The 19,719-nt window shown below is 35.0% G+C and overlaps 1 protein-coding gene across 4 annotated transcripts in view; it reads right to left on the reverse strand.

Moving 5' to 3' along the window:
* The window catches only part of TBC1D5 (TBC1 domain family member 5), a 551,029-nt gene that overhangs the window by 119,227 nt on the left and 412,083 nt on the right, over positions 1 to 19,719 (reverse strand). For all 4 annotated transcript variants that reach the window (XM_023513703.1, XM_023513693.1, XM_023513698.1 and 1 more), the window contains one exon: positions 8,770 to 8,876. In XM_023513703.1, coding sequence (XP_023369471.1) covers positions 8,770 to 8,876 — 107 coding nt within the window. The remainder of the gene's footprint in view (positions 1 to 8,769; positions 8,877 to 19,719) is intronic.

The following is a 19,719-nucleotide window of genomic DNA, read 5'->3' on the forward strand; positions in this document are numbered from 1 at the left end:
ACAGATGCTATGGTTGCTCCAGGTTCACCTGAGTGGGCCAGTCACTACTGAAATACAGAGAAAATCTTGCAGTATGGATAACTAACTTACACTTGCCAATATAGTAATCAGATAGGTGCCTGAATTGGAGAAACACACATTAAAATTATTCATGATAAAATATTTTGTGTTTCTTCTTTAGAGTGGGACAGAAATACCATTGTATCACTTACTTAAACACATCAAAGTTTTATAGCTATACAGTTTATTACCTGAATGTATTGGCATTTCTTCCTATAAAATCAATATACTTAACATTTTGAATTAGCAATCATTATATTTACTGAGCAAATGTACTTAAGGGACAAATAAAATATTTGTGTGGCCATAACTGCTTATATTACAAAGAACTATGCTTTTCTCTGTTCTGTAAGTTTTATGTTTACAGTCTTTTTGTTGTAACTTATGATTTGTAATTTTCAATTTCTCTACAACTTTAAAATGATAAACACTAAGCATGCCTTTTCTTTTTGAACAAACTATTTCATGTGTAATAAGAAAAATAAACGATTAGCTAGCTTGTCAGAGTACTTAGAGCTGAAAATGACTTTAAGAGATTATAGGCTAATTAAGCCCTTACCAACCACATATCACCCTTTAAAAAACAATTAATGAACCGGAATTTAAGGTACCAAAAGGTTAAATGATTTCCCTGGGGTTAAAATAACAAGTCAGTGGTTAAGCAGGGGAGACAGTTCATTCCTGACCTCAGGGACACATCACTGTAATACGTTTTAATACTTTTTCATTTGGGTGTCATAGTGATTTTCTGAACACACATGCATAGCACAATAGCTTAAAGGTTTCAGTAGTCTACCTAAATATTTTTCCCTAATAGCTAGATTTTGCCTTACTTGTAAGATATCCAATAAAAAACAAGAGATTAGTTTGTAGATTTTGCTTTGCTGTTAACCAATACAAAATTAATCCACGGGTTTTAGTCTCTTCTTCAGTTATTTGAGGAAAAAGACATGTAAATCCATGATACTAATGAGTGAAGCTCCGTCTTAGTAAAGGAAACCTTTCCTCTAAAGCACGCAATCATTTCCACAAAGTTTCACAGCTCTCTACAGCTGCCCAAAGTAAAAATCACTAAACCTTTCCAGAGTGATTTTAACAAACTAAACAAAGATATGCTTATTTTCAGCAAATATTGTTACCATGAACTACTATTTATCATTGATATATCTAGTAAAAATCATTGAAATGAGATCCTTTGACACTGAGCTTTCCCAGGCACATAAAACGTTTACGTTGAATAGTAACAGGCAAGTTGAAACATTATATAAATTAATACTACATAAAACACTATTAAATAAAGACTCCTATCACATTTCATGGACATTCACCACTGGTGTTTGTAAATACCAGAGATACTGAGAGGCTGACAAGTCATTCTTTGGGTCCCGGAGGGGGTTAGTGACACTAGACAGAGAACTACTTACTAGGCTCAGCCTGGCCACTTGCTTCAGGTACTCCTGGGAGGTTGGCTTCCTGTTTTCTCAAGCTGGAATAACATCTCTCTCCCCACTTCCCCCAAATTCTTCAAAGCCCAGCTGGAATGTCTGTTTCTCTAAGAAGCCTTTGTGATTATCTAAGTCTGAATTGGCTGCTCTTTCTGAAATGCTTTTACCTTTCATAACAACTAGTTTTTTCCATCTATAGGGTACTGACCATCTTGTGATTGGTCTCTGTCAGTGGTTGCCAGTGGTTACAACCCACAGGAACTGAATTAAAGGCTCGTGGCATTAGGAAGGTTGAGAACCATTGGTCCATGTGCTCCGCACTCAGAAGGTAGTAAAAAATGTATCTGTTGGACTGAATTGAATCTTGCTAAAATAGATCCAGAAGGGTCACTGAAATTATGTGGTCCAGTTTCCTCAGTCTACAGTTGAAGACAAGGAGTGACTTGTCCAATAAACACAGCAGGCTGAGCTTCCCTCCCGTGGTAGATACTGGGTTAGTGCTGTTGGAGATGTACTTCCTGACCTAGTGAGGCTCTCAATTTGGTAGGTGAGAAAACTGAATGGTCTCATTCCCTTATCATTACACAGTAGATCATGATGTCAACATAAAGCAAAGCAAAACTGACTCAGACTCGTAGTATATAGAAGGCAGCCAAGACTGTTCATTAAAACATCAAAGTAAAAGAGTTTAAAGTCCTAGTCACAGTCTCCTTAAATAATAACCTACTGGCTTGACCATGTGACAGCCTAGAGGTCTGCATTAGAGAGTGTGCTTGCCAAGTGAGGAACTCATTTAAGATGACTTCTTGGAACTCCTGGCTGAGAACAAGAGTAGTTTATAGGAGAATATCTTATACATTGGATAGAATCACAAAGAATTCAGTAATCTCTCTGTAATTTCGAAATGTGATCTCAAAAATGAGTTTACTTTATATCATCATGTAAGACTGCAAGGAAAAACAGAGCGGTAACAAGCCTTCCCTGGCTTATTAACCAGTCTCAACCAGGTTCCCTTGGTCCCAGGCCAGTGGTACCGCTTTTGGTTCTACCAAAAGAACTCTTTTCAACCTTGGAGCCTTTGTGGTTGCTGTTTCCTCCCTGGAGGCTCTTCTATTCTATGTCCGACTGGTTCCTTTTCCTCCATTATTTTCCACCCTAAAATGGTAAATGCTCAGAGAAGGCCTTCTGACTGACCCACTTAAATTAGGTCTTTTCTCAACCCTGATTCTACCCCCACTTATTATTTTAATGGTGATACTCTATTTGTGTTCTTTATAACACATCATAATCTGTAAGTATAGTATTTTCTTATTTGCATACTTATTTATTATGGTAAGGGCTATACCTTTTTTTGGTTATCATTATATCAGCTTATCACTGATCTAAAACAGTGGCTAGGGCATAGAAAATGCACAAAAAAGACGATTAAATAAATTAATGAATTCAAAATACTACAATTACTTACGCCCCCTAGGAAACCCTTAATATGTTTTGAGAAGCACATGATCATACATTATGAACTGTCTGAAAGCAATAAATAATAAATTTCAAATACTGACTTAATAAAGATTTTTATATTATTCCTTATAAATTTTAGTTTTATAGCCATTATTTATCTAGAAAAAATACTAACTTAGGTCAAAAAGTCTGTATTTCTGATTGAATATAAAAACATGCCTGATTAGTCACTAATATCTAATCATCAACTACAATAAACATCCAATTGGCTGTGATCTAGTGATTAAAAAAAAGAATGACATTTTAGTCACATAGCTCAGAAAGAAAGAAAAACCAGCTTTTCTTATGTCACTGAGTAAACATAAAAACAAATGAATCTCAAAGAATGGCAGTTTTCAAAGAAATGCTCTACTTTGGGGGAGAAAAAAGATGAAGAGAAGACAGAAGTAATACAAGCAATCTTTCTGTAACATGAAATCATAACAAAAAATTGAATTAGAAACCTACAGGAAAATCTAAATAGAACCTCTGATAGAAGCATTATGAAAAGTAGATAAATGGATATAGTGCAGCACCTTAAGGGTTCACTATGTGTGGTTTTTAGGTCCTTTACAAAGGATTACAATCACATTGCTGGATAGGAACATTTTCAACATTGTCACCCACTGGTGGTAGGTTTGAATCTATTTACTACTTTTCAAGGTTGATATAAGACACTTTACCAAAATTATTTGACATCAATAAACTTGTTTTATGTACAGTGGAGTTTTCTTGGAATTAAATAAAAATTTAATTACCTACATAAAATCTGAAATCAAAAATTTACAATTATTTTTTAATTTAAAAAGACAAAATTTATTACGACCCCAAACAAAAGCCAAATCAGAATTGGCTAAGCATTGTATGTTGTGTGTTATATTTTTATAGTGTGTTTCTGTGTACAAGAATGACTGTGAAATTAAATTGTCTTATTTCTAGCAATTTTCTCCCATAAACAATAATAGTCACTGCTAAAAGGGTTGCTTGCGAACTTACCAGAAATATTTTTTTCTGAATATTCTAGTCTTCAAAACAAACGGTAGCTGTCAAATTCTTACTGCATAATCTAAAATGGTAATCCATGTACTGTATTTCATTTGTAATAAGTCTTTGTGATAAGGTTAACACTTCAACACACAACACAAATAAGAGAGCACCAAAAAATGAAAATTGCTTTGCTTATGTTTCTGTATTAGAATTTTATTTGCTAAAGGGTAAAAACAGATTTGCAAAATTCACAGTTAACTTAAAACAATAGTTTTAAACCTTTATTCCTAGCCCTTACTGCCTTCAGGAAGGAGAGAACATCTGGTTATTTAAGGAACACAATATGTTCACATTTTCTATGACTTTTGTTTCTAATTGGGTTTTAAAATTTTTTTTTTGAATTTGAACAACTAGCTAGAACAATGTTTTTTAATCACTTCATATTTTTCAGATTGTCCTCCTTCTATCCCTCTAACTTCATTTAGTGGATTGTTTCTGGAAATCTGCTCAGTAGTTCTAAGATGATAGAAACAAGAAAATGAGAATTTGGATTATGGTCTGAAGAGCTAAGTATAGAAACTGTATTTAAGGTAAGCAGAGTACAGGATGCTACAAACAGATACTTGACATCAGGTCTTTTTATCAAGCATACATTTACAAAAATTACAAATAGTTACTAGGCCACTTAGATACGTGGCAGTTTTATCTATTACAGATGCAAATAAATATTTATTACATGTATAAATAGAAGGATTTCTATGAGAAATACGTGAGTAGGATCCCACTATCTTTAAAACTAAGAAAGCTCTAGTTCCTGTGTGGAATGGTGCTCTGAAGACCTGGGTCAATAGCTTGCTCTGCCATTGAAAAGCTGAGTGGTAAGACATTTATACTTTATTCTTAGTTGTTTTGAAGTGTACCCTTACATTGTGCACATTAGGTGAGATTATAAGTGAGGTGATGGTTATGTTAATCAGTTTGATTTAAGCATTCCACATTATATATCAAATCATCACACTGTACCCCATAAATGTATGGGCTACATTATAATTTAATAAAAGTTAAATTTAAAAAAAGAAATTAAAAAAAAACGAAAGAAAAGAAAAAGAAAAGCTGAATGACCTTGAATAAGTTTCCAATGCTTCACTTCAAATCTCACTTTGCTCATCTATGAAAAGAGGGAACTGGATTGGACTGTCTAGGTTCTTTGCAGGGAAAAAATTCTGATAGCCTAAGTCAAGTAAATTAACTAAATTCTTTGTTCTCTTTTGCTACATAGTATTTGAAGGTGGTAATAAGTTTTTAAATGAATTTGACACATAGGAATTAAGGAACTAGATAATCCTTAAATTCACGTTGTAGTTAATTCATCATTTTGATAACAATGGAAGCCAAAAAATATACTATTGGCTGTCATTTTGTAGAATGTGAACATGGATTCCAGAAAGATGCTAGGTAAGGTCTACCAAGATTAGAGTTAATGTGGTGTGCCAGAAAGAGGCATAGCATCAGAATCAGAATTCCATTCTATCATTATTTTCTTTATATCAAGCACATGCAGGACACAAAGCTAAGTGCTGCCAAATGAGTAGAAGTAATGAGAGATAAATAAGCATATAGTTTAAATAGTCTCCACAAGGTACCGTGGAGACTCAAAGAGGAGGACATATCCTATCTGAACCTGGACATAATTTCACAGAAAAGGTAGAACAAATGCCTGGAATCTGAGGGGAGAACAGACACAAGTGTCATAAAGCTACTCTATCTATCTTGAAAGCCTATAAGCTTTTGATCTTGGGAAAGCTACTTAATCTTACCTCTATCTACTGAAAAAGAATGAGAAAAGATAATCTACCCTGCCTGCCTAAGAGGGTTGTTGTAAGGACCAAATTAATCAAAGTGCTTGGAAAAGTATGAAAAAGTATGATTCTATCATTATAGTTTACAGGCCCATTATTTCAGTCTGTTCAAACAAGAAATCGTTCCACAGTAAAGCCTACCTCTGACATACACAATTAGAGCTTGGTGGCTCAGGCTCTATGTGCAGAATCTATTCTCAATTGAGCAATCTCCACTAGGACTTAGGGATGATGGTAGAACAAAGTGCTTTTCTGAAGGCTGACAATGAACTTATTACTAAGGCTCAGAGTTCCCTGCTTATCTTTATTTTATTAAATCTGTCAGTAGCATTCAACACTATTGTCATATGAATCTGGGATATGGAAAAGGATGCTCTTGTGGCTCAAATCTCCTCCTCCTCCTAGTTTACTTCATTAAGACTTGTGTGTTTATATAGTAACTCCTACTTGAACCAGGAATGACTCAAAGTATTTTTAAGAGTTGCTATTAATAGAAAGCAGTTAAAGTACTCTGATGTCTGAATTTTTAAAGGATTTAAGTAGGGGTACCAGCAGCATCCTTCCCTCTTTTCTCCTCTCAGCATAAATGGCCTTGTTTATGGCTTTATATTTGACACTAACAGCGATGAAAACTCTGTCCACCTGTTGATTTCTGTAATATTGATGAAGTTACGTTTTTTTTTTTTCCCCACTTGTATCTTTGTAGTACTGGATTGGATCTTGTTAGTTCATTAGACTCAGTTCTTTATACAGGGTGTCCCAAAAGTCACCCTTAAAGTTGCCATACATAAGGAAAATAGGAAATCATTGCTAAATGAATGTTTACCTATAAAATATTCATTACAAAACTTTATGAACAGGTGCCCAACATGTAGAGAATATTTTGTAAATTTTTGTGATGAATATTTTGTAAATAAAGGTACATTTAGCAACCAATTCCCATTTTACCCATGGATGGTGACTTTAGGAGTGACTTTTGAGACACACTGTAGAGCAAAGGATGCTCTGGTTGGGCAGGTCATTAGCAAAAATTTAACTCAACCTTTGAATGTTACAGGAGAGAAGTCCAAGCCTCAGCAAGCATAATTCTTCCCAGGGAAGAGGGATGGATGGTGGCAGAGTGAAAACTTGACCCATGGCCCCAGTTCCTAACTCAGGCCCCTTGCAGAACACAACACTCCCACGGACATACAGTAATTAGCACATATGTCAAGTGACATTTGTTATCATCTGAAATTTACTGAATGATGTCAGTGGGTCAGCTACATACATACTTAATTATAACTATCACTTTCCTGGTAGCCATCTGAAAGCCTATTCTTTTTTCTGAACTTTTCCTCTAGATTCCCATTCTATGAACTTGTTATTGTGAGTCTTTTACATAAAACTCCCCCAATATGTGCAATTTCTTATGCCTCAGAAATACCAGTTTAAGGTCCATTATCTTGATCACATTTTTCCTCGGTAAAAATCTAGATGTGAAAGTAAGGAATTACCTTTCTTTAGATCAGTGGTCCTCAACCTTCCTAATGGGTCCAATGGGCCCTTTAATACAGTTCCTCTGGGTCGTGACCCACAGGTTGAGAACCGCTGCTTTAGATGTTTATGCTATTTTTTCTCTTAAACCTTAAAAAGTCCATATTGTTAATGCTTATAGAATTTGTTTTATTATACTCTTGTTTTATGTATACTACTTCATTGAAATAAAAAGTACTCTATTAAAACCACACTAATGTGAAAGATATTTTGATTCCACTAATAAACAATGATGGCCTTAGTACAAAGAATTTTGAAACCAGATGAGTGAAACTAGATGCTTCCTGAAATGCAGAGAAATGATGGACTGTATTTCTGATGCTGAATTAAACTGCTTTGTATAATAATAGAAATGGTATTAAAGTTCATAATTCTAGAGGACTTGGATGTAGGCATAAGGAAGTAAATCCTTTTAAATTGATCAAAGAATAAATAGAAGATACACTGAAAAGCTGAAGTCAATAACCAAGGAAAGGACAGAAATTCTTTTCAATCTAAATTTACATTAAACTTGGAGGCCCAAGTTGATCAGACAGAGCTTTGGCAACAGAACCCACAGACAGACTGACTGACTCAGAGACAGTGCGACAACTGCCAACATGACTGTTGGGAGGGTTGCCAAAGAGCCAAAGGCTGAGATTACCATCCAATGCTTGGCACTCTGATGCTTGTGTTTGAAGCTTTCTCTCTTATACTTCATCCAATATTTTTGTTTGGCTCAAATGTAGCAAGGATTCACAGATTTTTTTAGATCATTAAATGTTCTTATTTTCAAGAAATATAACATTAGTTGTAAAAGAGCACACTTTTTCTCTGAAGTGTAAAGAAAATTTTGGTGAATTGCTTTGCGTTCAAATAGAGAAATCAGCATTAAGTCTGTTTAAAATAATCTTTATTTTATTAGATTACTCTTAACCTCCTAAATAAGAAATGTATATTTATAATATCAAATAATTTAGTGCTTCATTGTATCCATTCTTACAGAACTGGTCCTTCGTACAGATCTACTTTCTTCATCTTCATATGGTCCCTAAGGCTCTGTTTGACTAAGTCCTCCCCTGTGAGAGGTACAAATGATAATGTAGGTTACTTACAAGAAGTAGTTCCTCAAGTATTGCCTTGAGTTGTGAGGAAGACAGAAGGGAAGAACAATATTCTGAGGAACAAGAGACATCTGCACCAGTTTCTCATGGCAGGGTCCATCTGCCTGCTAAGTTGCTGGACAATAAGGTATATAAATTTTGGCCTACAATTTCAGGCACATACTATCAATAGGCAACTCATCTGCTATTAGACAAATCTACATTATGAATTCTTAGACTCACATAGAGAAGCCTATTTTTCACTCAACTTAAAATTGTGCATATCTTACTGGGAAAACTTACCTTTGGGTCTCTAAGGAACAGAGCCTTAAGAATCAGTGAGTGTACATCCCCGATGAGTGGGTAATGCATCAGAAGGCCGAGACAGGTCTGATAGTTACTAGATATCACTAAATAAGAGGGAAAAAAATAATTAAGATGCAATACTGTTTAAGATATTTTGCATTACTGAGAATATAAAAACTAATAACTTAATGAAATCAAACCAATGATTCAACTAATTTGATAAAAGGATGTGGGGAGAAGGGATCCTTACCAAATGCCCTTTGAAGTGGCTCACTGTATTGTGAGCTGCAATCTAATATAGTAGTACTTATCCTCAGGGGGTGCTGGAAGGTAGAACTTCAGATATAGACATATGTGTACATGAAACTGATGTGTCACATTTATTCTTTTGTATATATAAATACTATATAATTCAAAAGTTAAAAAAATATAATTTCTTTCAATTATTTGTTTTCTAGGTAAGAAGATATTTAGGGAGAGAATATCTATGTAGTGCTTCATGGAGAAAAACTAAACTATCAAAATCTTCATAGTAAGTCTGTGTTCTATAGCCTTCATTTAATTTTTTTTCAAATCAATCTACTTATAGTACAATTATTAAACACATTTTTTCAGTCAGGTCTATGTAAACTACTTTATTTCTTATCAATCTATCTGCCACCACTGTCACAGTTGGGCCCATTAACAATGCTTGTCTTGTGAGCCACACTGACTGTGCCTCCATAGCGCTGATTGTGAGAAACTTCATAGTTACAACTTCCTGTGGTTGTAACTGAATCTTTTTCATTAATTTGTTACTTAAAAAAATGTTCCAGAGGAAAATAACCATCGTTCAATAAAAATAACACAAATCAAAAAATAAACAATTTTTTTTGTGATTAGAAATAGCCCTGATTCTCAGATTTTCTCCCTGCTTTTGGAAACACTGTATCTGGCTATAATTTTCCATACCCCCTCCCATGAGCACTGCGGGGAAAGGAGACTGTACTGGGCAAAATGAATAATTATTATCTATGTAAGGAACCACTTTATCATCTTCATTTCAATTGCTGATCTGACAGCTTGTGATTTCACACATCTGCTTTCATTTGTAAAGCATTCACTTATCCTACCCTTTAAATACCTGTGTAGACTCTTTTTTTCTTATTTGTCCATTTTTTCATATTTACCTTCAGTTACCTGCTGTCCTTTTTTTTCTAGAAGTACAAAGAACTAGGATACTGAGAACAGCATAATGTTTTCATATGCAGTGTTCTTTCAGATGTAACAGGTAAATATGATTTAGATAATCAATTCATCTTACAACTCAAAAAGTTATTTATTGTATATTAGTAACTGACCAAGGAAGAATGCTTATGTATCTTGCAAAAAAGGCAAGAACATTCTGCAGAACAGTAGGTTGAGGACTGGATTTGAACCCTGGGACCCTATCTGAACCTTTCACAAGGTTGCCTGAAGATTAAATAACTTGGTGATTTATGGCAGCTGTTCCAAACCTGTCTGGGTGACTTCTGTGAGCTTACATTTAGTCATTTGGAAAACAACTTTTTTGATTAAAAAATTATTTGCCGACTTCATTTGATCCAATAATTATTTGTTGAGTACCTAAGGCATGATAGGCCCTACACTAGGAGAGGATGCAGAGATGAACAAAACAAAATCCTGCAGAAAATTGAAGCACAGAAGGGCACATGTTTAACATCATACAGTTATTGCTACTACTACCACTAAGATTACAAATCACTGAGGCTTCCTCAAGCCAGCCTACATGCTAAAAACTTAGTCTACATTATCTCCTTTAATTTCCATGGCAACCTTATATGGGTACAATTATCATCCCTGTTCTGCAGATGCACAAATTGATACTTGCAGAGGTTAAGTCACTTGCCCAAGCCACACATCAATTCAGTGGAGGAGCAGGATTGGAAGCTTAAAAGTCTAGCTGTAAGCTGTAGGGTCTGTACACTATTTAATATAAGGCTTTGTTTTGAAGGGCTATTATTTCGAAAGTCAATGTAATAGATGCAAATGTCATTTTAAATAGTGAAGTCATTAAATATTACTTTTCTAGTTTCAAGCAGGCTGGAAGGTCAGTATAATCCAGAATCTAGAACAGCCTGACACAGACATAGATATACAGATATAGAGTTAGATAGATGAACAGGGACTAGAGAAATGATCTTATGTTGCTATAATTTGATAAAAGTTTCAAAGCTATCAGAGCTGAGTTCGGATAATTAAATGAAAATACCTTCTCCTTAAAAAAAAAAAAAAAAAAAAAAACAAACTAAAAAAGAGGGGTGACGCCTGTGGCTCAAGGAGTAGGGTGCCAGCCCCATATACCAGAGGTGGCAGGTTCAAACCCGGCCCTGGCCAAAAACTGTAAGAAGAACCTCAGGTGGCTTATCTGTACATTAAAATTAAAAAAAAAAAAGTAAAAAAGAAAAAGCTATCAGAGCTATAAAATATATGAGGTAAGCAAATGAAGAACTTAACATTCTTTCATCCATCCATTCATCCATCCAACCACTGCATACAATGAACATTCCTGGGCTAAAACTGGATATAATGGTGAATGAGTCCTCTGCCTTCAGGTAATACTATCTCTAATTTATTAGTGAAAATCAATACTTTTAGAATACCCATCGTTTGTAATTACATATGCTAAGTATTAACTCCCTTTTGAATAACCATGCCTAGTTTAGAGTAAGTGCCCAATTTATAGAAGCTGGTTTAGAAGCAAACTAATCAGGATCTGATAGAATAAGAATTTTGTTTTGTACTTCACAATCAACTTTTGTTGAACACGATAAACCAATCTATAACGCTATTCTTTATTCAATATGTAGTCTATCTGAGCAGGGCAGTGACATGGGGAGGAACAGTGTAATTTTTTTTAATCTGAGTTTTGATATCTACTTATATTTGAAATAAAGTATGTTTATGCTTAAACAAAATACTGAAATCATACTCTGAAGAGCTAATTCAGGGAAGGTTAAAAACAAAGGTAAGTGGTACCTAGGAAAACATAATGGATTTGGAATCAGAAGCTAGATCAGAATGTTGGCCTCTTCTGCACTTGTGTATGAATTTATGTAAGCTGTTTAATTTCACTGAAACTTTATTTCTCTCATTTACAAATTATAGACAACAATGCTCGCTCTATTTATGGGGTTGTTGCATGGGTGGCACAGATGCTAGGTGGTATGTTCCTCTGTCTTGCTCAATTCATCCTTGATGAATATAGCTACCTCCACATGAAGCTGAACTGATTTCTCTGTCTCTACCTTTATATGGCTACCTACCGCTATAGAGTGGTCACAGGGAGTTGAGTTGGTTTAGTTTCCCCAGAAAAACAAACAAACAAACAAACAAAAAAAAGGTGAAAGCAGTAAAACATAAGCAGAGAAAGTAACTGTTTTCAGAAAGTTTAAAGTAATGTCGATCAACAACTTATGTAAAACTCAAAGCTAACTATATCTACAATTGTATCATGTACAAATACACATGATTTTTTCCAAATTATTTAATTCCATACTGAGATATACTTTCTCAAAGTTTTAAAAGAATCTAAAAATAACTACCAAAACACAAAACTAAATGGAGACTAATTTCCCTAAAATCAAAACAATTATTAAGCACCTAGCACCTATGTATGCTTGGAAACTTGCCATGTATTTTACAAACATCCTTTGAGTCCTTCTAATTCCCCAAAGGAAAACATTATCAATTCCCTATAATGGATCATGTGGATAAAAAACACAGGTAAGACTGCAGAGCTCTTGAAACATGGAGGAGTGCAGACCTCAGGTCTGTGTGAAGTGAAGGCCTCCCTCTTTACCACTGTATTTTATACTTTCCTGTATTCCTAGTTAGAGAGTGTCATAATAGGCGTATCTGTGTACTCAAGTCATGGGAGACACAATGCAGATGGCATAAATTATGTTTTGGGCCGCAGAGAAGCCTCAAATATATAATGAAAAATGTCCTCAGTATGTAAGGTCGAGTGTAGCAAATGTTTAGAAACAGGCATATATTCTAACATTTAGATAGAAAATGGGATATAAAATAAAATAATAGATTAAATATTAAAGTAATGAGCTAGCAAAAAAGGAAACCTTAAGGACTTCTCATAATTTATTGTACTTCACTGAAAATAAAACCTACTCTTTTGGCTATAAAAAGATCCTTAAAAGTTATTCTTACTGCTTAATACTTTAAACAGAATCTATTTTGATAAGAAATAAAACAACATAAGAGATATTTACTAAGTAATTTATATTTTTAAATATACAGTGATGACAATTATAAGACAGTAAGTAAGCAAGTATCCAAATGCAGAATTGCCAGTAGCTAGGGTGTGAGATAGCAGCATGAGTGCTGAACTAGAAAAGTCAGAATGACAGCATGTCAGCTTCAGGAGTGCCATGTGTACCAGCTACAACATCTGAACCCTATCGATTAAGTGCACAGCCTTCATTTTTCTTTACCTCCTCTATCTCATTACCCACTGAATGAATAAAATGAGATGATATAGTGCAAAACGTCTTTTAATGCAAATTACTAACACAAATGTAACAAGTATAGGGAATGAAAGCCCAAGTTCTATTTCCATATCTGTAAAACATCATGTTAATGAAGTTGAATAAATTTGGTGAGCAATAAGATTTAGAAAGGAGGCTGGGCACAGTGGCTCAGGCCTGTAATCTTAACTCTCTGGGAGGCTGAGGCAGGTGGATCACTTGAGTTCAGAAGTTTGAGAGCAGCCTGAGCAAGAGCAAGACTCCATCTCTAAAAATAGCTGGGCATTATGTTGTGGCAGGTACCTATAGTTCCAGTTACTCACAAGACTAAGGCAAGAGAATCACTTGAGTTCAGGAATTTGATGTTGCTGTGAGTTATGATGCCATAGCACACTATTTTGAGGGTGACAAAATAAAACTCTACCTCAAAACAAACAAACAAAAAGATTCCGAAAGGAAATGGCCTGATTCATGAATGTGCCTCACTTAATTTTTTAATCTAAATGAAAGAAAGTCATAGGTCAGGAATTAGTTACATATGAATAGAGATATATATAGGTACATTTTATTTCATTATCCTTATCAATGCCTTGTTCAGAAATACAGACTGTCAGTAAAAATAGTTGAACTTGCAAGTATTTAACAAGTGTTAACAACATCTTTTCTCTTTTGTTAGATTGTGTATTCAGTCCTTCAACAAACATTTATTAAACAACGATTTTGTTTCTAAACACTGAGTTAAATTTTAAGAGTATAAAAAGAATTAAAACATTATGTCAACTATCTTTCCATATTCCAAGGGAAGAAAAGCATAAAACTGACTCCAACACAGTTGGAGTCCACCAATAATAATGGTGGGCACTAATGGCTATGACAACTCCTAGAATGGAAAACTTGAGGTGAGGTGTCAGTAAACAGCATGTAGAAGCAAACAGAGGCAGGATACTGAGTGGCTCCCACAGCAGGGGTGTTCAAGAGAAATGGAGATGAAGAGAGAAAAAAGTAGGTGATGGTCGTACAGGGGAGCCATCAAGGTGTCCTTCATCAGGTAAATAAATGGATAAACCAAATGTGGTATATCCAGGCAATGGAATATTATTTAGCAAAAAATAAATGCACTATCAAGCCTTGAAAAGACATAGAGAAAATGTAAATGTATATTACTAAGCAGAAGAAGCCCATCTGAAAACTCTATATACTAAATTATTCCAACTATGTGACAGTCTGGAAAAGATGAAACTATGGAGAGAGCAAAAAGATAAGTAGTTTCCAGGGGTTAGAAGGAGAGGAGAATGAGCAGAGAGGATTTTTTAGGGCCAAGAAACTACAGTAGTCCCCATTATCTGTGCAGGATACTTCCTAAGATCCTCAGTGCATGTCTAAAACCTCAGATAATACCAAACTCCATATATATTCTATATTTTTTCCTCCATCTACACACTTATGATAATGTTTTATTTATCAATTAGGCACAGGGAGAGACTAGCAATGACAATAATAAAACAGAACAATTATTACAATATGCCAACATCACTACTCTTGAGTTTGGGTGAAAACAGGAAGTAATTTATAATGGAAAACTGATTGGACTAACTGAAGACTTCTCCACTGAAACCCTACAAGCCAGAAAGGACTGGGGATCTATCCTCAGCCTTCTACGACAGAATAATGGCCAGCCTAGAATCTTGTATTGTGCAAAAGTAAGCTTCTGACTTATAGGAAAGAAATAAAGACTTTCTCAGACAAGCAATCACTAAGGGAGTTTGGGAAGACGAGACTTGCCCTGTAAGAAGCACTCAGACCTGCACTACACAATGATCAGCACAATAGATATCCCCCAGTGTAAAACCATCCAAAAGCTGAAGTTCAGAGCCCAGATATCACAATGGCACCAGAGGTAAAACAAATGATAAAGATCTACCAAACAGAATGAATAGAAATCTACCATATTTGTTGAAAATATCGATAAATGTGAATTTCTTGAACTCCCCCTGCCCAAGGAGACACAGACTAGCTGAATAGATAAAAAGTATAAGCCAAGTACCTGCTCTCTCCAGAAAAAATATCTAACCCTTAAGGACTCACCTAGATTTCAGGTGAAAGGATGGAAAGCAATATTCCATGAAATGGAAGCAAAAGAAAGCCAGTGTGCCATTTTCATACCATATGACATTGACTTCAAATCAAGAAAAGTAAAGAAAGACAAAGATGGTAACTATATTTGGTGAAGGGAAAAATTCAACAAGAAGACTTTAACAATCCCAAATATTTATGTACCTAACACACAGTACCCAGATTCATAAGCCAAATTCAATTCAATTTAAACAAAATGATTAATAGTAGGACCACACTCACCAGGGACCACAATACCCTATTGACAGAATAGGATAGATCCTCCAAATAGAAAACAAGCAAAGAGACAAAGGACTTAAAAAGAACTCTAGCACAAATGGGCTTACTAGACATTTACAGAAAGAACATTTTACTCCCAAACTACTGAATATACATTCCTCAGTTCACAGAACATTCTCTAAGATTGATCAAATTCTAGCCAAAAGACATGTCTCAATATTTTTTTTTTAAAAAGAGATAATACCATGTATCTTCTAAGACCACAGTGGAATAAAATTAGAAATCAATTCCAACAGAAACACCATCCCTGCACAAACTCATGGAAACTAAATAACCTAATGCTGAATAATAGTTGGCTCCATGAGAAGATGAAGTTGGAAATAAAAAAAATTCATTGAATTAAGTGATAATAAAGACAAAAGTTATAGAAATCTGTCAGATACAGCAAAAGCTGTCCTGAGAAAAACTCATAGCATTAAATGCCTACATCCAAAAGACAGATCACAAATCAACAATCTAGTGAATCATTTCAATAAACTGGAAATGGAAGAGCAAACCAATTCCAACCCATCAGTAGAAAAGAAATAACCAAGATCAGAGGAGAACTAAATGAAATAGAGAACAAAAGAACTATATAGAAAACCAATGAAGCAAAAAGATTGTTCTCTGAAAAGATAAAATTGACAAACCTCTAGCTAGATTAGTGAGAAACAGAAAAGACTCTAATATGCTCAATTAAAAACAAAAAAGGAGAACTTACACAAACTTGAAAATGTGGAGGAAATGGACAAATTTTTGGAAACACACAACCTCCGTAGGCTCAATCAGGAAGATATAGAACTTCCTCAACAGACTATTATCAAGCACCAAAATTGAAGCAGCAATAAAAAAATCTTCCAAAAAATATAGTCCTGTGCCAGATGGTTTCACATCCAAATATTACCAAACCTACAAAGAAGAGCTTATACCTGTACTGTAGAAATCATTCCTTAACATTGAGAAGGAAGGAATCCTTCTTATCTTGTTCTATGAAGCCCATATCATCTTGATACCAAAGCTAGGAAAGAACACAAGTGTAAAAGAAAACTGTAGACCAATACTGCTTATGAACACAGATGCAAAAATTCTCAATAAAATCTTAGCAAACCAAATTCAGCTGTACATCAAAAAAACAGTTCATCACAACCACATGGGCTTCATCCCATAGATGACAAAGATGGCTCAACATTAGCATATGTATCAATGTAATCCACCACATAAAGAGATGCAAAGACAAGGACCATATGATTCTGTCAAAAAACACAGAAAAAGCATTCAACAAAATTCAGCATCCTTTATGATAATAACACTTAATAGAACAGGCATAGGTGGTGCATACCTCAAAATTATAAAGGCCATATGCAACAAACCCACAGGCAACATCATATTTAATGGGGAAAAACTGAAAACATTCCCACTTAGATGTGGAATCAAACAAAGTTGCCCACTATCTCTATTTATGTTCAAAATAGTAGGGGTGTTCAAGAGAAATGGAGATGAAGGCAGGTGGATCACTTGAGTAGACATAAGCTGGACATAAGCTTTGCTCTCTCATACTAGAGCAATCAAGCATGAGAAGGAAATCAAGTGTATCCAAAATGGGAAAAGGAGGTCAAATTATCACTCTTTGCTGATGACATGATCTTATAATCAGAAAACCTGGAAGATTCCACCAAGAGACTCCTAGAATTGATAAATAAATTCAACAAAGTCTCAGGCTACCAAATAAATGTACACTAATCAGAAGCTTTCATATATACCCACAACAGTCAAGGTGAAAATCAAAGCAAAGATGTAACAATCAATCTTCTGTATTGAGATTTTTGTCAATAGCAACAAAGAAAATAAAACACTTAGGAATATAATTTAATTAAGGAAGTGAAAGACATCTATAGGGATAACTACATGTATGAAATACTGAAGAAAGAAACTACAGAGGTTGTAAACAGACGGAAAAATTTATTATGCTCATGGATTGGCAGATTAACATTATTAAAATGGATATACTATCTAAAGTAATTTATAGATTCAATGCAATCCTCATTAAAATGCCAACACTAATTTTTGCAGATCTAGAAAAAATATTTTTACACTTTGTACGGAACCAGAAAAGACCGAATAGCCAATGCAACCTATGTAATAAGAAGAAAGCAGGAGGCCTCTCCTTATAGATTTGAAGCTATAGTAACCCAAACAGCATGGTATGGGAACAGAAACAGAGAGGCAGATGTCTAAATCTTTTCCTGTCATGATCCTTGGTGAAATGGAGAGCCAAACAAAAACCTCTGCTTCCACAAAATCCTTTGATTTTCCTAATTCCTAAATGACTTACTTTTCCCTTCACTAACTTTAACCATCCTAGTCAGCTCCAGGGCTGTTCCATGTCCTTTTGTCTGATCATGACCTTGTATAATAAACAAGTAAGAGCTTCAAAAGAAACTAGACACTATCTCTTTTTATAGATCTTATCTACAAAACACAGAACTAGAGAAAATAAGTGTTGCTGGTTCTTGAAGTAGAAACTTAGGCTGGTACAAGAAGTAAACCTCTCCTTCAGCTCAGCCCTGCCTCCAATGTGCCCTGCTCTCAATCTGAAGCCAGCCAGCCACAACATTCCTTTCCCCTATACTGCCCTCTAGCTACTGGTTTGTTCTTCCCTACTCAGCTAACCTTTAAAGATAACTCTATACAAGCCATCTCCATATTCTTTTCTATTTAGTCCTTTTTTTTTTTTAGTTGAAAATGTATATATTAAAAAAACAAACAAATGAAAAAGCTGGAGAAAGGGCTACTGATATTCTTAATTGGCCAGTCACTCTTCATTCAACCTACCATAATCTAGCATCTGCTCTACCACTCTACTGAATCCACTCTGGACAAGGTATCCCATGACTGTCCCTCCACTGTACCAAATCTGAGAGGACTTGCCTAGCCTTGTACTATGGTTCCTCTGTACTCTTGACCTTCTCCCCACTTGGTTCAGACAGGATGGTACTTTAGGGTTACAAAATAAGCTCTTCCTTCTCTGGTGACTCTTAAGTGGTGATGTGAAATAAAGTTCTACCTTTGCCCACGTACTCTTTCTATATGTACCCACCTTAGGAGAATCATATACTTTTTATGATCCTAATGTGGTATCTTTAAGAATGGAAAAGGGCTGTATTAATACTTACTGTTCTGGGCTAGCAGATGTAAACCAAAACTATCCCAAACAAATTACAATATATGATCACCTTCTTCTTAGGTTGTGGCAAACACTGTTACAGTTTTAACTAATATATACCCATTAATCATTTGCAAAATTAAATCTGTAGCCTTGATACTGACATTTAGCTTTATTTCCAATCATCACATCATGATTTCTTACATTATCTCAAACTCAGCATGGCCAAAACTCAGTTATTCATTTACATTCTCCAAATCTGATAATCGCTATATTTTCTATCCAAGTTAAAATATCATCCAGTCACTCAAGCCTTCAACCTGGGGACTGTTCTAGATTTACCATTCCCCCCCATATTAAATCATTAAGTCATACTGACTTTAGCTCTGACTACTTCTCTAATCCTTTGTTTTTCACTGAACTATTATTATAACCTTCTATGCCTTCCTTTTCCTACTCTTGTCTCCTTCAAGTTCATTTTCCACATTGCTTCTATGGGGCCGATGCCCTATTCCTTGAGCTACAGGCACCACCCTCAAAGTTATCACACTTTTGCTTTGAACCTTTTAATAGTAGCTCCCTATTGGTTATAGGACAAAGATTTTCATCATGATGCTTCTTGTTCACTTATCCATTGTCATAACCTGCTAGTCTCTCCCTTTGTACTAGAAACATACACATACCCCTATTAAGCTGCTTCTTAGTTCCAAGGCCTTTGTTCATGTTTTTCTTTCTGCCTGGAATGCAAATACCCTTATTTGGCTTGCCAACACCTACACAATTTTCTCTATTCACTCACAGCTGGCCCAGAGGGGGGCTCAGTGCTTCTCTTTTAAATTTTCATACTACCTGCTCACATTTCAACTACAG

The sequence above is a fragment of the Otolemur garnettii genome, unplaced genomic scaffold, assembly GCF_000181295.1.
Source record: "Otolemur garnettii isolate 467f Iridium unplaced genomic scaffold, OtoGar3 scaffold00002, whole genome shotgun sequence".
In the NCBI taxonomy this organism is placed as follows: Eukaryota; Metazoa; Chordata; class Mammalia; order Primates; family Galagidae; genus Otolemur; species Otolemur garnettii.